General features: G+C 45.0%; 1 protein-coding gene across 1 annotated transcript in view; it reads left to right on the forward strand.

Moving 5' to 3' along the window:
* The first annotated feature begins 3,040 nt into the window (after nt 1–3,040).
* LOC119452976 (mucin-17) overlaps nt 3,041–19,076 on the forward strand; it is a 30,507-nt gene continuing 14,471 nt past the window's right edge. The window contains exons 1-3 of the mRNA XM_037714941.2: nt 3,041–3,318; nt 5,515–7,555; nt 17,926–18,189. Of these exons, the coding sequence (XP_037570869.1) occupies nt 5,798–7,555; nt 17,926–18,189 (2,022 nt within the window). The 5' untranslated portion in view covers nt 3,041–3,318; nt 5,515–5,797. The remainder of the gene's footprint in view (nt 3,319–5,514; nt 7,556–17,925; nt 18,190–19,076) is intronic.

A 19,076-nucleotide genomic window follows, 5' to 3' on the forward strand; every position in this document is an offset into this window, starting at 1 on the left:
TAAAATCAATGCGTGTTTATCGAAAACATATTCACCCAACATATCACATTAACAGCACTGATTTGGAATCTGCGTACTCATACAAGTACCTTGGCGTGCACATTTCGTATAACTTATCTTGGAAAACTCACATTGATTACAAACAATAATGCCAGTGTTATGTTAGGTTAGCTCCGCATAACTTTTTCTCCGGCCCCTGTGTCTCTCAAGTTGCAGCTTCCTAAAACATTGGTCCGAGCTAAAGTAGAATCTGCAGCAGCTATATGGGATCCTGGTCTCGAATCACTCGTAGCTGACTTAAAAGGGGTACAAAACCATGCATCGATCACGTTTCGTTCTTATCAACTATCACGCACCGCTAGCCTTACAGCTATGGAGGACGCAATTTCCTTATTCAGCCTTTCTCATAGTAGACAACTTTTCCGCCATTGTTTATTTAATTAGATTTATCATAACTCATGCCTTAAGGATACGCTACTAACAAAACCACCCTACAGTTGCACACGCATTGATCGCCATCATAAAGTCGGTATTCCATTTTCAAACACATTGTTACCACGATTAATTTATTCCCAGTACATATTCGTACTGGAATCGCCTTCCACAAACTGTTGGCGCCATTAGAGTTATTAATGCTTTTAGAAATGCTGCTACAAACCTGCTTTGTCAATAACTACGTAACTGTTGCGTCAGTCCGGTTATAGTTGTCAATTGTATTTCATTGTTTGTGTAGTTGCTGCTGTTGTATTACATTTATTAACATTGTAAACACTCCCCTTTCTAATGCCCCAACGCTTTGAGGGTAATTCTATAAATAAATAAATAAATAAATAAATAAATAAATAAATAAATAAATAAATAAATAAATAAATAAATAAATAAATAAATAAATAAATAAATAAATAAATAAATAAATAAATAAATAAATAAATAACCAGAAGTTCGCCTACTTCCCGTCCTAAATGAAATACGCGTCTTCCCACGTAGTGGCCCCCCTTCGTAGGCCACGAATACATCGCTGCGAAAACGCGGACGTTCGTACTGCTACTACACAATTTATCGGGATATATGTTCAGCCAACTAGGTATATGTTAATGCTGTGCGGGCTGAACCAACATCTACTTCCACAAGTGTTTAGCGTATAAAAATGGCTGTGTGGAACGAGTGCGTTAACAAAAGTTTTCGTTGTGTATTCAAACTAGTTCGGCACTATTATACGCTATTTAGAAGTTTTTCCGCGACGGACTTGCACGCCTGCCTATGACTGCAATCGAATATCTACGTAAACTGTTTTGCTATAGCATGTTTGTAGGGTTTAAGTATTTCAACCGGTATACATTTTATTCGTTGCATTCAGCGTCTGTTTATTCCTTGCGAGAACATCTGCGTGGAATACCAGCTTATCGAGAATATATTATAAAACATAACGTGTATCAATTTCAGTTCGCCGCTACGGCCGACGCTAGTGCGACATGATAAGGCAACGTGACAATGATCCGAGAATGACGTCGTGGGAAGAGGCATCCGGAGTTGACAGTGGTTTATCTTCTGGCAACCTTCAAGAGACTAGTCAACATTGACACTCCGGACATCCGTCGAGACTCTGAGATCCGTACGCATCACTTTTAAAAAGTGTAGGCCTTGAGCGAGACTGTGGCGGCAATGATGTTTTACTCAGAGGGCAAGTTGTTACGCCTGTTGCAAGTCACGGATACCTCACTGGAACTCAGCTACGTACAATTCAAAATTATTTCACGGATACATGTAGCCTAAGACGAACAGCGATATGAAAGGTGACGACAAGCACATCCCAATATGCGTATATTCGTCATTCTATAGGCGTACGTCGTCTTTCAACCGCGAACACTATATATTGTAGGAATTGTACAAAATTTTCGGATAAAAGTTCCCCTTAAAGAAAGATGAAAGCGATAATAGTACATTGAATTATTTTCTGTCAGTGCTACAAATTTCCTAATCCCGATGCGTGGAAAGAACTGCATGGCCAAAGGGCTGACGACAAAGTCCGGTGTACTATCAACCAAAAAAAGTTTAAGGACCCCTGGATTTCAGAAAACGCTAAATATCCGAGCAGCCTTTAAAAGTAGCCAGTAATTACATCACAATGTTGTTCGCATATACCAGTAGAAGCTGGAAATGGGAATACCAGGCTGCGTTCTGAGGCTGCGGAGTTGTCCAGCTTTTTGTCAGATCCCTTGGTCCGTAAACTTTCTTGGTCGATAGTACATCATAAGAAGATCACGTTACAGTGATCATTTCTTTGGGAGTCTCGTTCGCAAAACGTTTCCGAGGGGCAGTTTCTTCTTCAAACTATTATCAGGAAATTGGCGCGAAACAAGGTACGCACAAAGAAAGGAGGACGAATAAGAGGGCTCGTCTTCTTACTCCGCGTTCTTTGTGTGTTATATTTATAGCGCTGCTTCCTCTTCGCAACACCAATCTCTCTTGTGTGCGCAGCGCGGTAAACTAGCGCCGCCTTTCAGCGTGTGCCTCAAGCCGAGAACAGCGGGGAATTTAAACACGACGCCTGAACATCGAGAGTGGGTGCACGCGCGTCCGTTCTTACTCCGTAACGTTGTCCAAGTGCACTCTAAGTGCCACTGCAGGCTGATACCGCCTCACCGTGATTAGTTTTTTTCTTTCATCCTAAACCCGCCTAAAGTAGCACTTCCTAACTCATTGCCGATGACTGCAATTTTCCGTCCGCGGAACTCCTTACCAAAGGAAGGCTGTTTTTTCCGGTCTGTAATCCTAAGAGCCATTGATGCGGACAAACACAAACAAGTGTTGCCGACGTAGGCGTCTCACAATTGTCAGGCAACGAGTGAAATCTTCTCGCCATGCCTGTTGTCGCTGTACCTAACAGCGCCGTAAAGATTACGGTCCACGCTTTCTTTATTTCGAGGCAATGACTGCGACGGGGATTACCTGCTCTTGCTGAAGCCACTGTGCAAACACAGGTTTTCTCTCGTCTCGTATATATATATATTTTTTCTTTCTCGCGTCTTTCAAAATGAGCAGTCTTACAGCGTGCGTTTCGTCACGTCCTGTGGCGATGAGCTTCCGCTTCGGCAGCACTGCTGCCATTTCGCTGTGTGCTTAAGATGTTCACGGACTACGCCGAGTGGATCGTTATTCTAGCGCAGCCATCTCGGGTCGTAAGCGTATATCTGCATAGATAAGCGGCAGACTGCGGATTAGCGGTAGTAAAAACAAAAGCATATGCGCGGAAGCTGTCTCACATGCACTTGTGTCAGTGCGGGTCTCGAGTGAGCTAGGAAGCGCTCAGTACCTGAGGTAAGTGCATTTTTTTTTCTATGTCTGGTTAAACGTCTTGTCCTTCCGTGCTAGAAAGGTGTCTCTGGTGCACTTGCATTGTTCGGTGTTTTCGCTTGGTCAAGAAGAAAGATATGGGCGTGTGTGCTCAAGGAGATAAAGCAACTGCTTTCAATTATTGCTTCTCGGGCATAAAAGATGGACATCGCTTAACCCTGTAATGCCCTAACATAGTTACACATCAAGGAAAATTAAAACTACTTGTCCACCTTTTGATGTAGCCATTGTAGCACAATTAGGACAAGGACATAGAACAGACAGCCTGACACCATGGGCACCCTGCAGCACCCGTGGTGTCTGGTTCCTTGTTATTGTCCTAATTGTGCTACAATGGCTTCATCAAATGTTAAACGACTCGCCCAAGAACAAGTTATACTCCACCTTTATTTTTGTTTATCTATAGAGATTATATGTGTAGAAAAAAAAAGCTGTGAATTGTAATTTGAATAAAACCAAATTAGTCCAGTTATGAATTCGTTAATAATTGCTTTGATGTGCTATCTCTAGGAATGATAACTAGCTTCCGCGTATCAAGAACACTACCAAGGGCCCTGGCATTACTATAGGCCAAGCAATAAAAATAAATAAAATAAAAGCGAAAATTACACTTTAGGCAGCGACGATGTAATTTGTGCTTAATTTTGAGAAGGGCACAAATTATCTAAGAATCTACGTGTGTAGTTATTATAGACAACGACGAAATGATCCGAAAGCGAGTTAATGGTGGCCTGTCGCTGATGAACCTTGGTATTTCTTGGTAGTGCCGGACTTTCTCCACGGCAGTCATAAATCACAGCAAAGCCCACTTATAACTCCTTTGTGCAGCACATACGCTGACATGATATTATCAAACCGGTATATACGGTACGTTCTCGATAATATCTGATACGACAGACCACTCGAGCTAAAAGTTAACCAAAATTTCGCTTTGTAAAATTTCGCAACATTTAAGAGGCCTCAAAAACATCAGAGCTTTAGGCAGAAGACAGTTCTGGCTGGACGCTCGTATGCTCGCGCTTCAAAATTATTTTGAAAAATTCGCTAGCAGGTTAAGTGAAAAATGTTCCGAGTAGACATAATATTGGTGAAATTTCTTGAATTCTCAATAACGCTGCTGCTTATTTCGTCATGCATTCCGTTTCTTAGACCCTCGCTGGTGCCTGTGCGCTGGCCAACAAAACTACCGGTCGTACGTTTTGGCAGCCTACTTCGTCAAGCAAAATTTTCCTTTGTTGTGTATTCAGCTATAGGAAACTATTTCTTGATGCATTCAAATATTAAAATCTGTCTCAATAGACAAGATCATGCGTCAGCCATTTCTGTATGCTGTGATTGACAACAGAACAAGTGTCCATGCACAAAATCGCCCAAGTTAGCGCACTACTGCGGACAACCATAGCCTTTCTTGCCGATTCCATGCGGGGCTTCGATACGATGTATAAGCTATTGCTGTTTCTGCTGAATATTTTTTTTCCACTTTTGCGTCTTTACACTTTGTAACCTATGCCACTTTGCTTTAAAATCTCATAGCATAGTGTTTCACCAGCTGTGCCTAATGAAGTCCCTTTTTATTCTTGCCATGTTCACTGCCTTCTTGCTAACACAACTATCATATCTTCACTTTACACGGCTATACAATGCTGTCCGTTGAAATTCATCTTTGCCTAAAATATGTAACTTGAAATGGTACTTGCGACTATGTTCAAGTAATGACAACACACTTGGTGCGTGTGTCCAGTATTTCTTTCTTGACAACGTCCTATGCTCCACAAAGCTTTTCGTGTGTGAACCCAAGTCCATTTTTGAAAGCGCTAATAATACATGTTACACTATATTTATTCGGCTTGTGCTCAATAAGAGTTAATTTTTTCCGTGTGGAGGTACAATGGTCTCTATATTAGAGCTGAAATAAGGAGCAAGCAGCTGCTGCCTGGGAGGGGTTTTGAGTGGCATGGCCCTAAGAGTGTGTTTTCCCGGTATTGGCCCATACGGGTACAGGACGTTCTCACTACTACCGGTAATACTCGTTCAAAACAAGGGTCCTGCTCCTAAGCACGACTTATATATAAATATATAGACATGAAGGGTGAACACGTATATAAACCAGCTTAATCTTCCTGTCCCTCATTATTAATCGTGGTTGTGGTGCCTTCGCAGAAAGGACAACCGAAACTCACTGGTTCCTGGATGGCGAAGCTCTGCATTGCGCTCGGACTGTGCGCCGCAGCGGCTTTCTTTTCACTGTCCCAGTTTGCAACACGGCGAGGCAGGCAGGGTGATGATGTGAAAGCCCTGTGCTCATGGCTAACCAGTTCTTCTGTGCCAGAGAGAGTGAGGCAGTGGGCGCTGACATCGCCACTCCTGAACTGTGCTGCTTTACTGTCACAGCAACGAGTGGCATCGACAACGCCGACCATCGCTGCACCGCTGGAAGATCAACATGCGACGGTCCTTCCCAGCTTCCACCGTGCTTTCGACAGAGTCGTGGCCTTTAGATTATGACGAATTTACATCTACAAGACTTCAAGAAGAACCGGAACAGGAAGTGACTACAACACTCAGCTCTGCACCACCCGTCATGACGCTGAAAAACGTGGAGGCTACAGAATCCGAGGCCTCAACGCAGTTTCTCACGGACTCCTGGCCTTCAAATGACGATGCCTCCACTTATACTAGCCAGATTTCATCGCACATCGAAGAGTACCAGACAGGGTGGAGTGGAAAAGCTACATATTCAGAAGCTCTATTAAGTGTTCAACGAAAACAAGACACAATAGCATCTTTGGACGATAATTTATTGGATCTAAATCAAGATTCTGGGACAACTTACTTTTCTGTCTCAGACAAAAACGTAAAGCCTAAAGAAGTTATGACACCTAAACCGGCGTTCATAGCAGACCAACATCAAGATCGACAAGCAACACTGAGAACAGAACCCATACTCCAGTCTTCGAACGACCTGGATCGAGAGATAACGACAATCCCATTTTCAAGCTTAAATCCCACGTCTCAACAGAGAGAAACGATTAATGGCAAGCCTGTCACGGAGTTTGACGTAAAATCGGAAGACAAGGTCAAAATTAGCACAGTTTCTTTTTTACTTCCGGCTACAGGGGAAGACGTTACCACTGAGTTTGTGACTCCAGAGACAACATACTCAAATTTAGAGAAGCAAGAAGCGCTCAGTACCATTTCTGGTCTGCCCACTGTATTGAGGCAAGGGGACAAGCAACAGTTTTCACAATCAACAACACCAGTTGAATCTGATATGGAGGAACACGAAACGACTACGTCGCTACCTTCAGAACCGTCATTAGCACCGAGTAAACTGGAACGAGATGCTAATTTTAGTATTTCAACATTTGACGTGTCAGTGCAGCACTCGACAGAACTGCCTAGCGCTTCTAAAACCAGCACCGATCTCGATGCGCAGACTGAAAAACAAACCACGGTGGCGCCACTGCCGCGTAATACAGTGTCAGAGGCTCAGACCAAAGATGTTCCGACTGCCGATTCTCTGTCCGGAATTCCCTCGCGACAGCCTGAAACGGACATCAGCTCGCCCTATACATTCGTCCAGTCTCACGATCAACGAGGCACCATTGAATTGTCCTCGTTTCTCCCAGTTTATACATCAACAGTAGCGAACCTGAAGACAGTGCTGCCTCCAGCGTCAGACGTCGTCTCTCAATCAGAACAAAATACGCATGCATACCTTCCGTTTCCCGAGTCACCCACCACTCCAAACGATATGTACATTGCGACTACAACAGCGCTTCCTACACCCACTCTAGTAAACCTTGTTGAAGAAGTGGAAACTATGGAGTCAACAACTAAGGATCTCAGCCTTGAACACCAAGAAGAAACGACGCATGCGTCGGAGCCCCTGTTCGAACCTTCTAGCTCTCTGAACAAGCAAGACAGCACCACGCCGTCATCACTTATCGCATCTCCTTTCGCAAATGTTGAATTGGCAACAACTACGGAGCCCACACCTGAGGAACCTGAAGGCCCAAAGATTGTTTGCTACTTCCACGCGTGGTCATTCTTCCGGCGTGGCAGGGGTCATTACACACCCGAGGACATTGACCCGCTGCTTTGCACGCACATCATCTATGCATGCGCGTCCTTGGACAACGACTCGCTCCATATCGCCAGTGCTGACTACAATGCAGACATCAAGAACAACTTATACAATGTGAGTACGTTCAATGTTGTTATTACTGTTGTTTTCTGAGTGATGATTTTTTTTCTAGACTTGTATGCCATGAAATCTACGAGAAGCACCACAATAATTCGTCTCCTTGTGATTCTTTAGGTTGCCTTGCTATACTGTGACACGTAGATACTATACAGAACAGCTGTATGTTAGGCATTTTGGTAAACGAACTTGTAAATCATTACAACACTCGAAGACAGAGAGAAGTGAAAGGAGGAGGAGGAGGAGCGAAGGCAGGGATGTTAACCAGAAATGCGTCTGGTTGGCTACCCTACTCTGGGGGACGGGAAAGAGGGAATAGAAAGATGAGATAGACAGAGGAGGCGGGGAGGAAGGACACGGTGAGCTCGCGCACGCACGCGGAGGGCCTGAGCAATTCAAAGGCGTTAGCATAGGCCAGTCGCCCTCAAGGAAGACAACAGTGCCTCCACAGCTTTGTGGGCCGACGAGCGATGGGGACGGCCTTCAAGGAGCACCTGCATGGACAACGGTCGATCGTCAAGTCATCGCAATGCGTTCGATAATGTTTGTCTTTCCGACTGAAATCGATCGCAGTGACACAATAAATGTTCTATGTTCTCTTCACTGCCGCAGACGTCGCACGTAGCACTTTCGGTCATTCCAATCAAAGCACAGTACGCCTCCGTGAAAGCCACTCCCAACCACAGCCGGTATAGAAGCGATGCCTCACGTCGGGGAATCCCGGGTGGAGGTCGCAGTTGGGGCGAAGGGTTCAGTTCGTGTAGCCTGGGGCGCCTTATATTTGGCATGTTCCACTCTGTTAAAGAGAGCTTGCGTGCCAGGTGACGAAGCTGCCTTCCAGCGTCTGTGCTGGAACGAGGAATGGGAACGCTGTGTTGTTCTTCATGTGACTCTCGGGCAGCTTTGTCTGCGAGATCGTTTCCACTGATCCCGCAATGGCCAGGTAGCCACTGGAAAATAATTTCGTGGCCTTCTGTTTGGCGTCGTGGTGAAGCTTGACAATTTGGTACGTTAGCTGTTCATGAGCTCCACGTCGTAGAACTGGCTGCATACTGTGTAAAACCGGTCTCGAGTCGGAAAACACGGCCCATGTACCAGGACTCTCTGCGTCAATAAATTGAAGGGCACTGCGCAGATCCGTGAGCTCTGCAGCCGTGGGCGTCGTGACATGTAACGTCTTGAATCCCAGTGTTACGCATCTCGTCGGTATAAGCACAGCACCGCCAGAACTTGTCGATGTAGTCGATCCGTCCGTATAGACGTGCGTGACTACTGTATCTCTCGTACAACAGGAGTGAGCTCAATTGTTTTAGCGCAGACGGTAATAGATCTGACTTTTTCTGAAGTCCTGTAATTCTGAGCTGTACTTCAGGATGGCACAAACACCATGGAGGAGATACCGTCCTGGCTGTTGGTGCGTACCCCGATGTAAGCGAGGTATGATATGCACGGACAGTTCTTCTATATGACGTGCAGGGTCTTTCCACGGTGATTGCGGCGAGGTGGTGGCAAGGGGTCGGGGCAATGTGCCGGACATGTGCACGCATTGTCTCGATGGCGATGTGCATCGTCATTGCATAATCTTAAGCAATGGCGATAGTTTCAGCCCTTGACGCACTGCGTGGTACTCCAAGACATATCCTAATAGCTTGTACCTGAATGCTCTGAATTGTACGCAAATTAGTTTTGCATGTGGTGGATATTAGAGGTAGGCTGTATCGGAGGAGCACAACAAACAACACCCTGTATAGCTGTAACATGGAATGTGTGGACACCCCCCAGTTCTTTCCTGCGAGGAACTTGAGCAGATGACAAATAGTCATCAGGAGCTTTTTCACGCGGTTGACGTGAGGAGCCCAGGACAGATCTCTGCTAATCGCAACTCCGATGAACCTGTGACTCCTGTTGAACGATGTCACTTGTCCGTTGATTCATATACCGTATGCCTGACATTGGCTTCCGGGTAAATGCCACCACTGCGCCCTTTTCCCACGTCACCTCCAGCCCTTGTTTATGAAGGTAGCATGATGTCGATGAGGCCGCCTTCTGAAGCCGAGTGCGAAGCTGAAGCCGTGTGACCCCCGAAGTGCAGATACAGATGTCGTCGGCGTAGATAGAGAGTCGAACGGTGCTTGGCAGGTTCCAAGCACCGTTCGCCGTTCCTCGCAGATAGGTGGCGCTTCCGTCATTTAACAAGCAAAGTTCTCGTTCAGAAGCAATAGACACCAATCTTCTGCCCCTCGAGTTAATCTTGGAGTTCCCCCAGAGGTAATGGTGGGCATTGAAATCCCCAGTGATAACCCATGGCTGTGGAGTCGTTGTAAAAATTTCCCGTAAGCGCTCGCAGTTTAGACGACTTGATGGTGATAAGTACGCTCCCAGAATTGTGAAGGTGACCTTACTCTTCTTCACAGTCAAACACACCTACTGGTTTTCATTGTCAGGTGGCACTGGATGATGAACATATGTCAAGTCACGGCATTATGAAAACAATAACCTTGCTGCATTGCCCCTGGGTGGAGGACGTAATGTACTCATACCCGGACAGTCTGAAGGGATATGACAGGTTTGGCTCACAAATGACAATAATGGGAAACTTATTTACGAATACAAACTAGGGTAAAGCAATGGCCCGCCAGAAGTCATTGTTCAGAGAGGAGATCCAGAATGTATGTGTCTTTCAATGGAACGCCAGAGGACTTAAGTCGCGTATGTCCGACTTTCGACAGAAAGATAGAGAAGGAAGACAACGTGCTGTGGGTGTCAGACACTTGTCTCTGCAAGCGCTGTAAAGCTTTCTAGGTAATTTGCAGTTTGCTTAAATGGAATGCTTCGCGGCAGCCGAGTGTTTAACTCACGACCGCATGGCCTGAAGCAAACCTCTAGTGCCACTGAACGCCACCTTTTGTCGATTTCGTTCCGACATTAAACCTAAAATCAGGCAGGATTCCCAATCAATTTAGGAGTCGTTGACGAAATATTTCGTCCCTTTTTTATTTAATCAGTGCCACATACAATAAGCCCATGTTAAATGAGTACCATGAGCTTTACAATGATTTCGCGAGATGTTCTCCGTTAATTCATACCAGCGTGTCCGACTTCAGGTCTGATGAAAATGAGACCTGTATATGCACCACTATCTATATGCCAGCATTTCCATCTTATTGGTGAAAGTCAAAGCTAGTTGCTTCACCGACTGCTTAGGTTGCATCACCAACCTAGGATAAACTTGGCGGCTTCTGGCTGGCTTCGCGCAAGTTTGGTTGAATGCAACCTCACAGGTATCGCCAATAACACTGCTTTTGAGAGATGAAAGACACGTAGGCAGATCTAGGTGGACAAATACGGTGCCAAAATGTATATGGTGACATTTTTGCACGCACAGGACATTCCATGCCATTAAATGTGCTTGTTTGCAGTATAGAAAAGTAGATAGCAGACATAGAAGATCTAGTTCGTCGCCTCCCATTTTAACAGCGAAGCTGTTTAAGCAGCCGTAATTTGTGGTTCGTATCAAGAAACTATCATCATCAGCAATGAAGAAATAAAAGAAGATAAACTTTTTTTCGAGGCGGGATTCGAACCCGCGTACCCACGGTCCCAAGGCGAGCGTCGTAACCACTAGGCTGTACAGCCACTTTTTTAACATGGTATTTATTACAATAAATAAAATGTTGTATATACAGGAACTATTTACAATAATATGAGCACCAGGTGGACATAAGTAATCAAACGTCAACGAGCAGTCCATATGAAGAAAACGTCACACACAGCAACACTGTCCTTCACAACAAAAACTTGTAAGGAGAAATTAAAGGAGTGGATACCAAGCCGGCTGACATTCTTCTTGGTCGTAAATGTCCTTTAAGTGCATGATCATCTGACCGAAATGCGATCTTGAGGAAATTGTCTTTTATGCATTTCGGTCTTGCATACGAGATTTCCATAGGCTATGAGGCCTATCAATAAAAAACATATCGAATGGAACATCATCATACGGTGCAACAAGATATCGAATACTGTGAGAATTTAGATCAAAATATTTTTGCAAATTGCTATGAATAACATTCCAAAATAAAATGGCATCTTTACAAACAATAAAACAGTGTTCAATGGTTTCAGGCACGTCACATAGGCAACAGTTAACTGATGAAACGAAAATATTCTTTTTATGCAGCCCTGTTTTAACGGGCAATGTTTCAGTGTGCAATTTGCAAAAAAAGTTTTTGTAGAAGGGGGAACTGGCATTTTGCGCACTCTCGCAAGCACATCATGTCCAGGTGATGAGATGTATACGGATCGATAAAACGGCGTAGGGAACAACATCGATATTAAATCAATGTAAAGATGTTTTCGTGACACAGTAAACAAAAAATCCTTAGAAAAGCGAACAGTCAGAAAAGAAACAGAAAAATAATCCTCACGCATAAAGCCCCATAAACAAGGTCTAGAAATTAAATTTGAGGGCACCACCAATTCCGGCAGGACATGAACCAGGTTAACGTGCATGAAAGCTCGTAATACAGGATGAGAGCTATCCCGAAAAAAGAAAAAGCACGAGACTAACTGTCGCACATATAAATGCACCAAGCCAAACCCTCCAGCACTCACTGGTCGAAAAATGTTGCCGCGTCTCAAAGGTTCAAAACTGGAAGACCATATGAACGTTGAAAAAATCCTATGAAAACATTGAATGTAAAGCCTTGCGCAGTGAAGAACCTGAAAAACATAGAAAACGTTGGTTGCCAAAAACATGTTGCAGGCTTCTGCTCTTCCAAATATTGATAGACGGTGCGGGAAAAAGGTATTTGTGTAACGCTGGAGGGCTGGAACGCGCTCTCTCCAGTAGTGTGCACTGAACTTGCAGGCATGCAGTGGACCTTCTAGATATTTAGGTGGCACACAGGACCACTCAATGCCAGCATAATGTGATGGTGTAATGCCCCAATATCCAAACCATAGCCCTGAGCTCTTAGTGCTACTCATCCGCGCACCGGAAACAGAGCCAAACTCTTCTATGATAGAAAGAGTTTTATCGATGCTGGGCTTGTCTTTGCAGAAGAATGCAATATCATCAGCGTATGCTAACACTTTTACCTCATTACCAAAAACATTAAAACCACGAACACTGCTGCAGTTCAAAATGCTCAAACAGAGTGGTTCTAAGTAAAGGGCAAAGAGGAGTGGGGACATAGGGCATCCTTGTTTCACGGAAGAACGGATGTGGACGGGATTTGAGAGGCTACCATTGACAACAAATCGGGTTGTACAATGCCTATAACAAAGACCAACGCCATTAAGCACTGTGGATCCTACATTGGCGTGTTCTAAAAGAGAAAATAAAAACGAATGCCGGACCCGATCAAATGCCTTTGCGAGGTCAATCTGGAGCATTGCAAGTTGATCATAAGAAGTCGAACAGTACTCAAGAACTGTGCGAGCGACGTGTATATTAATTTGTATGGAACGGCCTTTGATACCACAGGTTTTATGAGGACCAATAAGAATGGAAATCGCTACCTACAACCCATTTGACAAAATGTTAGCAAAAAATATGTAGTCAACGCTTGACAATGTAATCGGTCTATAACCATCAACAGAACATAATTTTTCTCTGTCCTTACTTTCAGGTATTAACACTGTGTGGCTTTTTATGAAAGACTGTGGTAAATCCTCTAGTTCGAAACTTGCTAACAATATCTTCAGTAGAACAGGCGTAAGAAAGGACTTATAGGTTTTACAAAATTCACCCGAAATACCATCGGGTCCGGGAGTTTTTGACATGGGTAACTGATGAATGGCAACCTGTACCTCCTGTTTAGTAAAGGGACCGCTAATCACTGAGCAGTCTTCATCAGTTAGAGGAGTTATTAAAGACGCAAAGTATTGTAGAAGCTTGAAATTCTGGTGTCCAGAAGCATCACTGAAGAGCACCGAACATACAGCCACGCTTGCAGAACATGCATTTATGCGTCAGTGGCTAATGCGTCTTTCGAATACATGTCGGTAATAATTTTCGCAGAAGCGTGGCGCCGTTCATCAATCAAAGCCTGACGGGTCGGCTTCTCAGAAAGCAAGGCACGGTTATTACGTCACCTAACATGGGCGCATGTATAGCACATTGCGTCAAACTTTTGCAAGCCACATTTCACATTTGCAGTGTAATCAGCGTACGTTCCAGGAGATTCACATTCAAGCTCATAAAGACTATAAAGACTTTTCAACAATTTCTTCTCTTCATACTTTTTGTAGAACGACTTAATAGAACCAAGTTCAATGGCAACTCATCTGATTTTTTGCTTAAAAAGCTCCCATGCAGCGAATAGTGGTAAATCAAGGGAGAAGCAATTTTTCAGTGCTAAGCATACCTAATCAGTAAACATTTTATTGCGAATTATAGATGAATTTAACTTCCAGAGTGCCCACTGAGACCGGAAACTAGCACGAGTGTCTCCGCCTAGTCGCGTAATTACCATGCAGTGGTCGGAGAACCAAATATGGTGAGTTTTGCATAGGAGTTTTGCATAGGAGAAATCAACGATGTCGAAACATATATACGATCGAGTCTAGAATGTGAACTTCCTTGAGTGTACGTATATGAACAAGATATTTGCCCTGATGCTCCTATATCTATGAGGCCGGCATTTTCAGTGATGTTAAATAGCACTTCACTACTTCTGTCCTTATGGGTGTTACCCAAGAGGAAATGATGATGCTTATTGAGGCCCAGGATCAGACCTCTCAAATCCTGGCAGTCCAGAGGGCCCGCGAGAGGGCCATCAGGTTTGACCTGATGGTCCCCGAGTGGGCCTAGCCAGGTGACGTCGAGCTTACTCGCGTCTATTGTGGACCCAATAAAGCTCACTCACTCACTCACTCACTCACTCACTCACTCACTCACTCACTCACTCACTCACTCACTCACTCACGTAATGAATGGTCATTCACGCCGCACACGCAGTTGAAGTCTCCTAAAAGAACAACAGTACGGTCAAAATCCAATAAAGCAGCTAGATTTTCAAATAAGGCAATTCGTTTTGCAGAATCATTGAACGCATAAACGTTAACGATGCGCCATCGTACGCTACGCAACAAAATATCACAACATACCCACCGCCCTTCAGAGTCTACATTATAAGTGAATGCGGTATATGGAAGGGTCTTCCTCAAAAACAAAGAGCAACCTGCCGAAAACCCCACTGCATGAGACACACAAACATTGTACTCGGACAAAAAGGGCTCTAATGCCCTTGCAGTGTCTTAATCACTTTCGATCTTTGTCTCCTGAAGGGCGACAAAGTCGAGTCGTTTGCCAGATAACAGTCGGCGTAGCTGCAACTGCTTTTGTCGGGACCGAAGCCCTCGTACATTTAGTGTTGCGAAAGATAGTTGCTGCGAGAGCGCCATGTTGCCTACACACCGCTTCTTGTCAATGCTGCGTGAGACCAGGTGCGGAGGACGGAGGAGGTTCCTCTCCTCCACCAACACCAGGCCTTCTAGATCTTGACCGTCAGTGCCTCTCCTTATGTTTGGGTGAACGTCGGCGACACAGTTGTCTGGAAGTGTGGCGTGCTGTTCTCCTCACTCGACACGGAGGTTGTCGAGGCACGGCGCTTCAGCAAAGTGTTGTTGGAGAGTGTGTTCTCCATAGGGGTAGGACACTGGTTCGGTAGCTGAGCAGTGGCGGTCTCTGCAACTGGAATATCTTCTTTTGCGAGTTCGCTGCTAACTGCCTCAACGGTCTCTGGCTCTTCACTCTCCTTTGTTGCCTCTTCTACAGGCTCAGACTGTGCCGTTGTGATCTCAGTCCATGCAGTCTCGCTAGCTTCTGCGCTGACCGGTGGCGGAACTTCGCTGGTGTCAGCTGGCAGATCACCCGTTGCATCTAGGACCTCTGCGACATCCATGATGTGTTTTTGCAGTGCGTCATCTGAAGGTCTTGTGCGATGTCGCAGCTTGTCAGCATATGTTACTACACAGTCTGCAGTCGTGTGCCCAAAGCGTCGGCAATCGTCGCACCTAGGCGTGCGACAGTGATGGCGAATGTGACCAACTTTGTGGCAGCGAAGGCACACTGGTGGTCTTCCAGGGATGAGTAGAAGACTTTGTATTCCGCAGACTGTCCGTAAGTGTGGGATATCGGTGACACTGACACCATCTGCAAGTGACAGAACAACATCTAGATTGAGAGTTCGCATTTCTTCCATATCTGATACTTTCCAGCTTTCCTTGGATATTAACAGCACTTTTCCGAAAGTCTGTAGTGCCTCGCGTATGTAAGCATTCTCTAAATGTTCAGGAAGCCATAACATCTTAATCTTTACTTCCACTGGCTCTGGATCAATCCACAACACATCTCTTAAATTTAACCAGAAATTCACCGCAGGTGACTAATCTGGCTTTCGCAGACGGCGATTTGCATGTCACCATCCAGACGTGGGACATCTGAAATTGTCCGATTGAGATGATTTCTCTCAAGTCTATAATCTTCCGGAGAGCATCTCTGAAGTCTTGAGCACTATATGGGCGTCCGGCTAGGTCAGCATGTAGAAAAACGGAGTCGGTGACGAGCTTACCACTTGGGAGACGAGGCAGGACGATATGATAGTCATTACTGCTGGCTTGAGCCTGGGCAGCACCTCGGCCAGAGGCCGATTGATCTTTTTTAGCGTAGGACATCAAAGCGCGACCGTTTGGAACGCCATCTTCTTCTTCCAGGCTATACAGCCACGCTTACAGAACGTGTATTTATACGAACCATATGATTGCGTTAGAGCGTCGTTGCCTTCGTTCACAGCTGGCGCGTTCGCACGCACTCGTGCCAATGCTCTGCGAGGGTAAAAAGAGGTTTTGTGCGCTATGCTCTGGAGAGAGATAAAGAAAATGAGAGAGAGAGACGCATTCACAGAGTGTGCCTGCTGGAACGCGGTGTTGGTGTTGCAAGCTGCGCTATGCAACGCGCAGCGAGCCTACTGCAGGCATGAAGAGGATTCCGGTGCGCGGATTCTACTGAGCTTGACGAAGTACGACTGTGGAGAACTTGCCGTGAGTCCGTCTTGCGAGGCCAGGAAAGATCTCGTGACGCTGGTGTTGCGCATGTGCCAACATGCTACGCAAGCCATCAATATGTAAGCCATCAAGACGCAATCAATCGGCCAGCTTCGCTTTGTCTTGAGCTTTGCGCGGCCTAGTGCAAGGTTTCGCCTTTTTTTTTTAAAGGTTCAGTCCATATGTCACAGACAACGTCAAACATAAGTAGGGTTCCAACCGAAACATTTATGCAACATAATATCACAACATTAAGGAGCAATTATATTAATAAACTGTAATAGTTTTCAAAGGCATTAAAAGTGCCAGCTGTTCGTGCCCAGGCGTAAGGTTATTACGTTAACGGTAATGTGCGTGCATCACTCTAAAGCTGACAGTACTAGTACCGCACGATAGACAAGGACAAATAAGAGTAGCGCCAACAGCCAATACTACGCTGTTCTTTTATATCTCCATTTGCCCTAAATTCGTGGATTCTCAAGGCAACAACGGCCGCTTATCCATGCCCTGGAATTTTACAGTATTTGAGATATTCGGCCTGTATCAATCAATGGGGCAGAAGCTTGGAGGATCAGAAAGAAAGTTGAGAAACTAAGGACGGGGCAACAAGTATTGGAACGTTTGGTGATAACGGCAATAGACAGGGAAAGAGAGAGAAAACAAAAAGAGCAAACGAAAGACAGGATAGGTAAGCAGTAGGGAGTAGGGAACAAATGCAAATAAAGGGTATTCTAGTTGACGTTAGGATAAAGAATTGCACAAAATTTTCAGAATATGTCGTTTCGTATTGTCTTGTTTACCTTTGTGATGTAGTGTCATAGATTTCATGTTGTTCATGTGCAAAGGAGTAGCTGTACCATCTGTCGGCGCGATCACCTTATTCATTCATGTAAAAAAAGTGCAATTGGGCAAGTTGTGCATGCGTCAAGCAGATGATCAGTGGTTTCCGAGAGTAGTATAGAGAGAAGAAAGGCATGCCAGAAAGGCATGCCCAGAAGTTAGGTGGTGCAATAAGATTAGGACATTTTCAAGCATAACGAGGTGTCACCTGGCATATAAGGCAAGTATAATTGCAGATCACTGGAAGAGGCCTTCGTCCTGCAGTGGACATAAGATGGGCTCATGATGATTTGTGAAGTAGTGTTACCTTCTGCTACGAAAGAATTAGCCTACGAAAAAGGCATTCTGTACTATGCTTACTACTTTGTAAAGCCAGAAAGCTTTAGCGCAATTGCAGGCATGTGCATCGCTGTGTGTTGTGTCTTTTATCTGTTCTACCGTGCTTGCGTCATTTCTTCACACTTTTGTTTTCCACCTAGAGGACACTAGCACTGAAGGCGGTGAACCGTCGGCTGAAAGTTCTGCTCTCCCTGGGAGGCTGGGACGGCAGCACCAGCGAGGACAAGTACTCGAGCCTTGCCGCAAATTCCACTGCCAGGCGCAGTTTCGCGCGCCACGCGGCGACCTTTGTGGCCGAACACCGCTTCGACGGTCTCGACGTTGACTGGGAATACCCGAACTGTGTCGGCGGCGAATGTCGCGATAACACGCCGGACAAGAGGAACTTTGTACTGCTACTGCAGGTAAGGTTTCAAGTGCGACTGATTCAGTCCACGTGCACTAGCCACTAAACAAATGAAAATTAAATAAACACAGCAATACGAGCGAGAATGATGACATGAAGTCAGTGGCACCTACATTTAATGATGCAGTAACAGTGGTCACTGATGCCACACATCAGCCTTAAATGTCCTTATCCAGTTGACGCCCTCCCATCACTGAAGCAGTAAAAGACAAAAAAGGAAATCATAAATAGAACGATGACAGAAGGACCATGGTGGCATGAGAAGCAGCTAAACTTAGCAGAATATCTAGCAAAAAAGGAATCAGAATACGCATGTCATGGGGAACTCTATTGTGTTTGTACGCGAGCGATGTTTTCATGCTGTACAGTGACTGTGTTCATGCTACACTTGTGTTTGATGCCTTTCCTACACCCATGCGGTATTCTGATGCATTTTTAGTCTCACTTCAATCAATCAATTAGGCTGTCAATCAATCAAAGGCTTTATTGTCTGCAAAAGGTCATGTGGTCGAACATACAGATGGAGGTCCCATAGGTCAGCGCTGCAAGGGAACCTCCTATTTTGGAGAGCCTGGAGGGAAGTTAGTGACGCAGCGACGATGCAACTGGTACATTGTTCAGTAAAACAAAGCGAGAACATAACTCTAGTAGTAGAGGTAATAAGCAAATTGCACACTTTACGTTACAAACAGGCACAGTTTTTTTTTTAAGTTTACTAAAAGGTGAATATAGTTTTAAGCCATTATACGACTAATCCAAAACACTTTTGCGGCAAATTAGGTCATGTTTTTCCTTATGCGCTGCGATCGCCAGAGTGTGAAGACGCGTCCCACTTTGGCTCTTCGATGTTTTCTTTTATGTTTGTGTGGAACTATCATTCAACGT

This window comes from Dermacentor silvarum, chromosome 5 (assembly GCF_013339745.2).
Source record: "Dermacentor silvarum isolate Dsil-2018 chromosome 5, BIME_Dsil_1.4, whole genome shotgun sequence".
Taxonomy (NCBI): domain Eukaryota; kingdom Metazoa; phylum Arthropoda; class Arachnida; order Ixodida; family Ixodidae; genus Dermacentor; species Dermacentor silvarum.